The sequence below is a fragment of the Penaeus vannamei genome, chromosome 31, assembly GCF_042767895.1.
Source record: "Penaeus vannamei isolate JL-2024 chromosome 31, ASM4276789v1, whole genome shotgun sequence".
Taxonomy (NCBI): domain Eukaryota; kingdom Metazoa; phylum Arthropoda; class Malacostraca; order Decapoda; family Penaeidae; genus Penaeus; species Penaeus vannamei.
This window is the reverse complement of record NC_091579.1, coordinates 10,136,536-10,149,035: the sequence shown is the minus strand read 5'-3', so window position 1 is coordinate 10,149,035 and position 12,500 is coordinate 10,136,536. Positions and strand designations below refer to the sequence as shown.

At 43.2% G+C, this 12,500-nt stretch overlaps 1 protein-coding gene across 1 annotated transcript in view; it reads right to left on the bottom strand.

The window, feature by feature from the left end:
• The window catches only part of LOC113807647 (alpha-mannosidase 2C1), a 36,581-nt gene that overhangs the window by 12,320 nt on the left and 11,761 nt on the right, over positions 1 to 12,500 (bottom strand). Inside the window, exons 10-12 of the mRNA XM_027358951.2 lie at positions 12,332 to 12,487; positions 11,217 to 11,334; positions 5,540 to 5,652 (exon numbers count right to left, since the gene is read on the bottom strand). Of these exons, the coding sequence (XP_027214752.2) occupies positions 5,540 to 5,652; positions 11,217 to 11,334; positions 12,332 to 12,487 (387 nt within the window). The remainder of the gene's footprint in view (positions 1 to 5,539; positions 5,653 to 11,216; positions 11,335 to 12,331; positions 12,488 to 12,500) is intronic.

Sequence of the window (12,500 nt, the reverse complement as noted above, 5' to 3'; positions counted from 1 at the left end):
ATACAGATGCTGATGATCTATGAATACGTTGCCATCGACCTGTATTTAGTACTGTATCAACACTTTGAAATACGTGTTCCAGTTCGAAGGGTACATTGGGTGTGGCAAAATTACATAACTTAATACCATAAAATACAGACATGTACTGTAACTTAGGGTTCAGCGACGTCGATACCTAAATAACACATTTTCATGAATACAGGACGACCGGGGGACCTTCTCGTCCCATAGATTTTGTATTGGTGTGGTAAGATATTCCCTGTTATGATTGGGGACACTCCTAGGTCCTGTTACAAATTACATGGGTACATCTACAGCTACACGTATATACGGTACACGCTCCTATAAACACACATGCAATACATGCCCCTCTAAACACACCTAGAGACATGCATAAACATAGCTAAGACTCATGAATGTATAAATTTACTTAGGATTACGCAGGCACAATCACGCACACACACACACATACATACGCACGAAGACCCCGCACACGCATACATGAACACAGACACACACACACACTGCCTTTACTTCCTTCACACGCACGTAGAAAGTTCCAAGGTGACTGAACCAGCTAACAACCTGACCTTCAATAGAATATATATAAAAAATAAGAAGGAAAAAAGAAAAGAAAAGAAAATAGCATCGACTGAGCTAGATCATTCTCTTTTGGTAATTGTTAATTGAATATATGATGGGAGTGATATTGAAGAAAAAAATTCGAAAGGAAGATACGTGGAATACTTGAAACAATAGAGCAAAAAACCGTTCTCCTTGAGTTAGATTTTAGATGAAGTTAAAGTAGGTACGAACTAGGATTACTTATATTTTATATATTTCTGGATTTCTAACTTATAATTCACATAATATGATCAACCAGAATTAATGATAATGATACAGATATTAATAGCAGCATCTATGATGGTAATGTGAAAGGTAACAAGGATAATAAAAGCAATGATGATGATAATGATAATAACAATAGTAATGATGATAATAATAATAACGATAAAAACAATGATAATACTATTGGTAGTATTACTAATACTGTATTAGTAATCACACTGAGAATAGAATAATGATAATGATATCAGCAATAATAATAGTAGTAGTAATAATAGCAGTACAGCAGTATCAGCAGTAGTTCTAGGAACAGCAAAAGCAATTCCTACCCCCACTATGACTACTACTGCTATTTAGTACCTTTAGCCAATGACAATTTATAATGATAATAATAACAATGATAATGAAACTAATACCACTATTACTATCACTACCAATAACGAAAATATGAAAGATCGAAAAAGATACTAAAATATATACTTTCAACTACTACTTTTACAACAACAATCACAGCATGTAAACCATCCTCCCTAAACAAAATACTAATAACTATCATAAGAATAATAAAACAAAAACAAACAAAACAAACAAAATAACCAACAACAAAAGCAACATGTAATCCATCAATTAACCACACATTACCGCAAGTAACCACACATAACCGCAAGAAACCACACATAACCGCTAGTAACCAAACATAACCACAAGTAACCAAACATAAATGCAAGTAACCACACATTACCGCAAGAAACCACACATAACTGCAAGAAACCACAAATAACCACAAGAAACCACAAATAACCGCAAGAAACCACACATAACTGCAAGAAACCACACATAACCACAAGAAACCACAAATAACCGCAAGAAACCACACATAACCGCAAGAAACCACACATAACAGCAAGAAACCACACATAACCGCAAGAAACCACACATAACAGCAAGAAACCACACATAACCGCAAGTTACTACATATAATTGCAAGAAACCACACATAGCCGCAAGTAACCACACATAACAGCAAGAAACCACAAATAACCGCAAGAAACCACAAATAACCCCAAGAAACCGCAAGAAACCACAAATAACCGCAAGAAACCACACATAACCGCAAGAAACCACACATAACCGCAAGAAACCACAAATAACCGCAAGAAACCACACATAACCGCAAGAAACCGCAAGAAACCACACATAACCGCAAGAAACCACATGTAACCGCAAGAAACCGCACATAACCGCAAGTAAACGCACACAACAGCAAGAAACCACACATAACAGCAAGAAACCACACATAACCGTAAGAAATCACACATAACCGCAAGATTCCACACATAACCGCAAGAAACCACACATAACCGCAAAAAACCACACATAACAGCAAGAAACCACACATAACCGCAAGACACCACACATAACCGCAAAAAACCACACATAACAGCAAGAAACCACACATAACCGCAAGAAACTACATATAATTGCAAGAAACCACACATAGCCGCAAGAAACCACACATAACCACAAGAAACCACACATAACCGCAAGAAACCACACATAACCGCAAGAAATCACAAATAACCGCAAGAAACCACACATAACCGCAAGAAACTACACATAACTGCAAGAAACCACAAATAACCCCAAGAAACCACAAATAACCACAAGAAACCACAAATAACCGCAAGAAACCACACAACTGCAAGAAACCACACATAACTGCAAGAAACCACACATAACCACAAGAAACCACAAATAACCGCAAGAAACCACATATAACCGCAAGAAACCACACATAACTGCAAGAAACCACACATAACCGCAAGAAACCACAAATAACCGCAAGAAACCACAAATAACCGCAAGAAACCACACATAACCGCAAGAAACCACAAATATCCGCAAGAAACCAGAAATAACCGCAAGAAACCACAAATAACCGCAAGAAACCACACATAACCGCAAGAAACCGCAAGAAACCACACATAACCCCAAGCGACCACAAATAACCGCAAGAAACCACACATAACCGCAAGAAACCACACATAACCCCAAGTGACCACAAATAACCGCAAAAAAACACAAATAACCGCAAGAAACCACACATAACCACAAGAAACCACAAATAACCGCAAGAAACCACACATACCTACAAGAAACCACACATAACCGCAAGAAACCACACATAACCGCAAGAAACCACATATAACCGCAAGAAACCACACATAACCGCAAGAAACCACACATAACAGTAAGAAACCACAAATAACCGCAAGAAACCACACATAACAGTAAGAAACCACACATAAGAGTAAGAAACCACAAATAACCGCAAGAAACCACACAAACCTACAAGAAACCACACATAACCGCAAGAAACCACACATAACCGCAAGAAACCACACATAACAGTAAGAAACCACACATAACAGTAAGAAACCACAAATAACCGCAAGAAACCACAAATAACCCCAAGAAACCACAAATAACCGCAAGAAACCACACATAACAGCAAGAAACCACACATAACCACAAGAAACCACACAATTGCAAGAAACCAGAAGAAACCGCACATAACCGCAAGTAACCACAAATAACCGCATGAAACCACAAATAACCACACATAACCGGAAGTAACCACACATAACCGCAAGAAACCACACATAACCGCAAGAAACCATACATAACCGCAAGAAACCACACATAACCGCAAGAAACCACACATAACCGGAAGTAACCACACATAACCGCAAGAAACCACACGTAACCGCAAGAAACCACAAATAACCCCAAGTAACCACACATAACCGCAAGAAATCACAAATAACCGCAAGAAACCACACATAACCACAAGAAACCACACATAACCGCAAGAAACCACACATAACTGCAAGAAACCACACATAACCGCAAGAAACCGCACATAACCGCAAGAAACCACACATAACTGCAAGAAACCACACATAACCGCAAGAAACCACACATAACCGCAAGAAACCACACATAACCGCAAGAAACCACAAATAACCGCAAGAAACCACACATAACCGCAAGAAACCACACATAACCGCAAGAAACCACACATAACTGCAAGAAACCACACATAACCGCAAGAAACCACACATAACCGCAAGAAACCACACATAACCGCAAGAAACCACACATAACCGCAAGAAACCACACATAACCGCAAGAAACCACACATAACCACAAACCACACATAACCGCAAGAAACCACACATAACCGCAAGAAACCACACATAACCGCAAGAAACCACACATAACCGCAAGAAACCACACATAACCGCAAGAAACTACACAACCGGAAGAAACCACAAATAACCGGAAGTAACCACACATAACCGCAAGAAACTACACAACCGCAAGAAACCGCACATAACCGCAAGAAACCACAAATAACCACAAGAAACCACACATAACCGCAAGAAACCACACATAACCGCAAGAAACCACACATAACCGGAAGTAACCACACATAACCACAAGAAACCACACATAACCGCAAGAAACCACACATAACCACAAGCAACCATAAATAACCGCAAGAAACCGCACATAACCGCAAGTAAACGCACATAACCGCAAGAAACCACAAATAACCGCAAGAAACCACAAATAACCGCAAGTAACCACACATAACCGCAAGAAACCACAAATAACCGCAAGAAACCACAAATAACCGCAAGAAACCACAAATAGCCACAAGTAACCACACATAACCCCAAGTAACCACACATAACCGCAAGAAAGCGCAAGTAACCACAAATAACCGCAAGAAACCACAAATAACCGCAAGAAACAACAAATAACCGCAAGAAACCACAAATAACCCCAAGTAACCCCACATAACCCCAAGTAACCACAAATAACCGCAAGAAACCACAAATAACCGCAAGAAACCACAAATAACCGCAAGAAACCACAAATAACCGCAAGAAACCACAAATAACCGCAAGTAACCACACATAATACCAAGTAACCACACATAACCGCAAGAAACCACACATAACCGCAAGAAACCACATAAAACCGCAAGAAACCACACATAACCGCAAGTAACCACAAATAACCGCAAGAAACCACAAATAACCGCAAGAAACCACAAATAACCCCAAGTAACCACACATAACCCCAAGTAACCACACATAACCCCAAGTAACCACACATAACCGCAAGAAACCACACATAACCGCAAGAAACCACACATAACCGCAAGAAACCACAAATAACCGCAAGAAACCACAAATAACCGCAAGAAACCACAAATAACCGCAAGAAACCACAAATAACCGCAAGAAACCACACATAACCGCAAGAAACCGCAAGAAACCACACATAACCGCAAGAAACCACATGTAACCGCAAGAAACCACAAATAACCGCAAGAAACCACAAATAACCCCAAGTAACCCCACATAACCCCAAGTAACCACACATAACCGCAAGTAACCACAAATAACCGCAAGAAACCACAAATAACCGCAAGAAACCACAAATAACCGCAAGTAACCACACATAACCCCAAGTAACCACACATAACCGCAAGAAACCACATGTAACCGCAAGAAACCGCACATAACCGCAAGTAAACGCACATAACAGCAAGAAACCACACATAACCACAAATAACCGCAAGAAACCACAAATAACCGCAAGAAACCGCACAACTCACGTCTGGAGAAGAGCCGACGCTGCGACACCCAACGAGGCCGAAGCAGCACTCAGGAGGAACTCAGCGTCGCGGAGGTGGAACTCAGCGCTCCTACACAGCCTCTTCATGTCCGCCTGGAGTGTGGAAGGGTGGAAGGGTGGAAGGATGGACAGGTGGAAGGGAGGAAGGATGGAAGGGTGGAAGGGTGGAAAGGTGGAAGGGTGGAAAGGTGGAAGGGTGGAAGTATGGAAAGGTGGAAGGGAGGAAGGATGGAAGGGTGGAAGGGTGGAAAGGTGGAAGGATGGAAAGGTGGAAGGGTGGAAGGATGGAAAGGTGGAAGGGTGGAAGGATGGAAGGGTGGAAGGGTGGAAGGGTGGGAAGGTGAAAGGGTGGAAGGGTGGAAAGGTGGAAGGGTGGAAGGGAGGAAGGGTGGAAGGGTGGAAGGGAGGAAGGGTGGAAGGGTGGAAAGGTGGAAGGGAGGAAGGGAGGAAGGGTGGAAGGGTGGAAGGATGGAAAGGTGGAAGTATGGAAAGGTGAAAGGGTGGAAGGATGGAAAGGTGGAAGGATGGAAAGGTGGAAGGGTGGAAAGGTGGAAGGGTGGAAAGGTGGAAGGATGGAAGGGTGGAAAGGAGGAAGGATGGAAGGATGGAAGGGTGGAGAGGTGGAAGTGTGGAAAGGTAGAAGGATGGACAGGTGGAAGGGTGGAAGGGTGGAAAGGTGGAAGGGTGGAAAGGTGGAAGGGTGGAAGGGAGGAAGGGTGGAAAGGTGGAAGGGCGGAAGGGTAGAAGGGTGGAAAGGTGGAAGGGTAGAAGGGTGGAAAGGTGGAAAGGTGGAAGGGTGGAAAGGTGGAAAGGTGGAAGGGTGAAAGGGTGGAAAGGTGGAAAGGTGGAAGGGTGGAAAGGTGGAAAGGTGGAAGGGTGGAAGGATGGAAGGGTGGAAAGGTGCATGGGAGGAAGGATGGAAGGGCGGAAAAGTGGAAGGGTGGAAAGATGGAAGGATGGAAAGGTGGAAGGGTGGAAAGGTGGAAGGGTGGAAAGGTGGAAGGATGGAAGGGTGGAAAGGTGGAAGTATGGAAAGGTGGAAGTATGGAAAGGTGGAAGGATGGAAGGGTGGAAAGGTGGAAGGGTAGAAGGGTGGAAGGGTGGAAAGGTGGAACGGTGTAAGGGAGGAAGGGTGGAAGGGTGGAAGGCTAGAAGGGTTGAAGGGTGGAAGGGAGGAAGGGTGGAAAGGTGGAAGGGTAGAAGGGTGGAAAGGTGGAAGGGTGGAAGGGAGGAAGGGTGGAAAGGTGGAAGGGTAGAAGGGTGGAAGGGAGGAAGGGTGGAAAGGTGGAAGGGTAGAAGGGTGGAAGGGTGGAAGGGAGGAAGGGTGGAAAGGTGGAAGGGCGGAAGGGTAGAAGGGTGGAAATGTGGAAGGGTAGAAGGGTGGAAAGGTGGAAAGGTGGAAGGGTGGACAGGTGGAAGGGTGGAAGGATGGAAGGGAGGAAAGGTGGAAAGGTGGAAGGGTGGAAAGGTGGAAGGGTGGAAGGGAGGAAAGGTGGAAAGGTGGAAGGGTAGAAGGGTGGAAGGGTGGAAGGGTGGAAAAGTGGAAGGGTGAAAGGGTGGAAAGGTGGAAGGGTGGAAAGGTGGAAAGGTGGAAGGGTGGAAAGGTGGAAAGGTGGAAAGGTGGAAGGGTGAAAGGGTGGAAAGGTGAAAGGGTGGAAAGGTGGAAGAGTGGAAATGTGGAAGGGTGAAAGGGTGGAAAGGTGGAAAGGTGGAAGGGTGGAAGGGTGGAAGGATGGAAGGGTGGAAAGGTGGAAGGGTGGAAAGATGGAAGGATGGAAAGGTGGAAGGGTGGATAGGTGGAAGGGTGGAAAGGTGAAAGGGTGGAAGGGAGGAAGGGTGGAAAGGTGGAAGGGTGGAAAGGTGGAAGTATGGAAAGGTGGAAGGATGGAAGGGTGGAAAGGTGGAAGGATGGAAAGGTGGAAGGATGGAAAGGTGGAAGGGTGGAAAGGTGGAAGGATGGACAGGTAGAAAGGTGGAAGGATGGAAGGATGGACAGGTGGAAGGGTGGAAGGATGGAATGGTGGAAGGGTGGAAAAGTGGAAGGGTGGAAGGATGGAAGGGTGGAAAGGTGGAAGGATGGAAAGGCGGAAGGATGGAAGGGTGGAAAGGTGGAAGGATGGAAAGGTGGAAGGGTGGAAAGGTGGAAGGATGGAAGGGTGGAAAGGTGGAAGGATGGAAAGGTGGAAGGGTGGAAGGGTGGAAAGGTGGATAGGTGGAAGGGTGGAAGGATGGAAAGGTGGAAGGGTGGAAAGGTGGAAGGGTGGAAAGGTGGAAGGGTGGAAAGGTGGAAGGGTGGAAAGGTGAAAGGGTGGAAGGGAGGAAGGGAGGAAGGGTGGAAAGGTGGAAGGGTGGAAAGGTGGAAGTATAGAAAGGTGGAAGGATGGAAGGGTGGAAAGGTGGAAGGATGGAAAGGTGGAAGGGTGGAAAGGTGGAAGGGTGGAAAGGTGGAAGGGTGGAAGGTGGAAGGGTGGAAAGGTGGAAGGGTGGAAAGGTGGAAGGGTGGAAAGGTGGAAAGGTGGAAGGGTGGAAAGGTGGAAGGGTGGAAAGGTGGAAGGGTGGAAGGTGGAAAGGTGGAAGGGTGGAAAGGTGGAAGGTGGAAGGTGGAAGGGTGGAAGGTGGAAGGGTGGAAAGGTGGAAGGGTGGAAGGGTGGAAGGGTGGAAGGGTGGAAAGGTGGAAGGGTGGAAAGGTGGAAAGGGTGGAAGGGTGGAAGGGTGGGAAGGGTGGAAGGGTGGAAGGGTGAAAGGTGGAAAGGTGGAAGGTGGAAAGGTGGAAGGTGGAAAGGTGGAAGGAGGTGGAAAGGTGGAAGGGTGGAAAGGTGGAATGGTGGAAGGGTGGAAGGATGGACAGGTGGAAGGGTGGAAGGATGGAAAGATGGGAGGGTGGAAGGATGGAAGGATATAAAGGTGGAAAGGTGGAAGGGTGGAAGGGTGGAAGGATAGAAAAGTGGAAAGGTCGAAGGCTGGAAGGATGGAAAGGTGGAAGGGTGGAAAGGTGGAATGGTGGAAAGGTGGAAGGGTGGAAAGGTGGAAGGGTGGAAAGGTGGAAGGGTGGAAAGGTGGAATGGTGGAAAGGTGGGAGGGTGGAAAGGTGGAAGGGTGGAAAGGTGGAAGGGTGGAAGGATGGAAAGGTGGAAGGGTGGAAGGATAGAAGGGTGGAAGGATGGAAGGGTGGAAAGGTGGAAGGGTGGAAAGGTGGAAGGGTGGAAGGTGGAAGGGTGGAAAGGTGGAAGGTGGAAGGTGGAAGTATGGAAGGTGGAAGGATGGAAGGGTGGAAGGTGGAAGGGTGGAAAGGTGGAAGGATGGAAGGTGGAAGGGTGGAAAGGTGGAAAGGTGGAAGGTGAAGGTGGAAGGGTGGAAAGGTGAAAGGGTGGAAGGGTGGAAGGGAGGAAGGGTGGAAAGGTGGAAGGGTGGAAGGATGGAAAGGTGGAAGGGTGGAAGGGTGGAAGGATGGAAAGGTGGAAGGGTGGGGTGGAAGGATGGACAGGTGGAAGGGTGGAAGGATGGAAAGGTGGAAGGGTGGAAGGATAGAAGGGTGGAAGGATGGAAGGGTGGAAAGGTGGAAGGGTGGAAAGGTGGAAGGATGGACAGGTGGAAGGGTGGAAGGATAGAAAATTGGAAAGGTGGAAAGGTGGGAGGGTGAAAGGATGGACAGGTGGAAAGGTGGAAGGATGGACAAGTGGAAAGGTGGAAGGATGGACAAGTGGAAAGGTGGAAGGAGGGTTGAAGTGGGTTACCTTTTGTTTTAGATTGGTGTTCAAGTGTTTTTTTTCCGTTTATCATCTTGTTATTGTTATTATGGGTAATGTCGCTGGCTGTTTTTGTTTTTATTCTGAGTGTCATTGTCATAAATAACTTTTTTACCCGTATCATTGTCATCTATATTATTACAATTATCATTATCATTACCGCTATAATTGTCATTATAATCACTATCATTGTTATTATTATGATTTTAATCGTTATGATTATTATCGTAATCGTTATCATTACCGTTATCATTATTACACTAATTATTTTTATCATCATCATAATTATCATTATTGTTGTTATTATCATTATCAATATCACTGCTGTCATTACTGTCATTATCATCATAACTTTTTGTATTACTGTTATTGCTATTACTGTTATTGTCATTATTAACAGCCTTATTATTATTATAAATATTGCTATAATCATCATTATTATTATTATCATTATCACTGTTGTTTTTATCATAATCATTATCATTATTGTTATTATTACTGCCATGGTAATTATTATCAGTATTACTGTTATTATTTTTCACTATTTTCATTGTTGTTATCATTATCATTATTGTTATAATTATTTTCATTATAATCGTTAGTAGCATTGTTATTATTACCATTACTATTATTGTTATTATCATCATTATTAATAATATTACAATTTTTATTATCATTGTTATTATCATTATGATTGTAATTATTATTAATATTACCGTTATCAGTATCATTATTATTATCATTATCATTACTATCATCTTTATCATTATTGGCATTATCATTATTATCATTATCATTATCAGCATTATTATTATTATTATTATCATTATAATTGTCATTACTATTATTATCATTATTATTGGTATAATAATTACCATTATTATTACTATTATTAATAGTATCATTATCACTTTTATCATTATCATTATTATTAAATCTATTGTCATTATCATTGTTATCATTATCATCATCATCATTACTATTGATATTGGCATTATAAGTATTATGATCATTATCATTATTTCGCTTACTCAATCACTCATAGCAATAATACGAAAGCACAAATGCAGCATCATTTACGCCCAATTAGAAACATATGATGAATGATAATTACTGAAAAATGAGATCCATTCCACCTAATTTTGCTGAATGGCTTGATTATTCACGCCGATTTCTACACCTGATTTGCATTAATATTTGAAGTAAAATTTAACTGTGGTCGGACTGTGATGCTGCCCTTTGCATAAGTCCATACCCGTCCATCCGCGCTCTCTCTCTCTCTCTCTCTCTCTCTCTCTCTCTCTCTCTCTCTCTCTCTCTCTCTCTCTCTCTCTCTCTCTCTCTCTCTCTCTCTCTCTCTCTCACACACACACACACACACACACACACACACACACACACAGTTTGATGCTCAGCAAGCCTCTAATACTATACACTACAGTGTATGCACAATCATTCAAAACCCATTTCTCAACAACCTAATATTTCATTCAATAAATACCCTACTAACAAAAAAAGGTAAACAAACACCTCGGACTGCCTGGGTCAAACCTCTAGTCAAACCAGTTTCGAATTCCGTTTCGAACATCAGCTTCTTACCACACTTTCGGCCGATTTGTTAAATTTCATCGAGGCCCGATCCAATAAATATTCATTATACGGACATGCATATACACTGAAATAAGTGCATATCTATCAGATTAGACATGCATATCTACCCTCTAGATAAATATATGTATATATGTCTGCTAGATAGAGAGATATGCTTATCTATGTATATATGTGTCTGTATATACGAATATTCACTGGGTGACATATTCGAAGCTTCACTCCGCTCAAAGATAATGTACCTAAAATTATTACAGACTCACATATTCGTAATACCCTACCACGAGCTACACAAATACATACCTGGCTAGTATATGTACCATTGTGAAGCTCGAGGTACAGTTCCCCAACCCAACGACACATGTTGTGCTGTTCGCTCTCCAGGGTGGAAAATAATACGTCAGGAGTTACGATGTTCATCCTGGAGGAGGAGGAAGAGGATAAAAAGGGCAGCTGTTAAGGGAAGAAGATAAAAGGGAGTTTAATAAAGAAGGAATGTGGAGAAGGTGATAAGGGGAAGACTTGGCGATAAAGAAAATCTTACGTGAAGAAATGAAAACGTGGATAAAATAAGGACTTAGAGAAATGAAAATTTATATATGTGTATATATATACATACATACATATATATATACATATATATATATATATATATATATATATATATATATATATATATATATATATATATGTGTGTGTGTGTGTGTGTGTGTGTGTGTGTGTGTGTGTGTGTGTGTGTGTGTGTGTGTGTGTGTGTGTGTGTGAGTGAAAGAGAGAGAGAGAGAGAGAGAGAGAGAGAGAGAGAGAGAGAGAGAGAGAGAGAGAGAGAGAGAGAGAGAGAGAGAGAGAGAGAGAGAGAGAGAGAGAGAGAATCATGACAGACAAAGACACAGACGAAAAGACAGTGAAAGAGAGAAAAATAGAGACCCAAACGCATACCAAAGAACGCCACACCCTTATCCTTTCCAAACTCGGAATCCTCGAGTGAAGGAAGAGAAAAGGTGCAGCGAGTGCGAGGGGCTTGGACACAGGAGATGGAAGTGACCTTTACGAGTGCAATGCTTGTCTGATCTACTATACAATGCATGGACGACCTTTCCAGGGGCTGTGATTCACCGGCCACGTCAGCTCTGGAAAACTACAGGCAGATGGGATGAACAGGAGGTAGGATGGAGGAGGGAATGGGGATGGAATAAGAGCAAACATAAATGGTTTAAGGGGTGTGGAGCTAGGAGTGTTAAGAGAGGGAGTATAGTTTGGTTTGGTTGGGATAAGTTCTCTTTCTCTCGCTCTCTTTGTGTTTGTCTCGGCTTCTCTCTCTCTCTCTCTTCTGATTGTCTCTCTCTCTCTCTGTCTGATTCTGCCTCTGTCTGATTCTCTCTTTCTCTCCTTCTTTCTATCTCCCGAAGGACGCTTACTTCGGACATCCGTCAGCATCCTTGAGCCTCCTGGCCCTCTCAAGCATGTCCTGCGTGGGGCCGCCTCCTCCGTCGCCATACCCGAAGAGGAAGGCCGAGGTGCTTACTCGCCCTTTGTCCTCCAGGTTCTTCACGGTCCTCACTGCTTCCTCTACGCTATTTACAAATA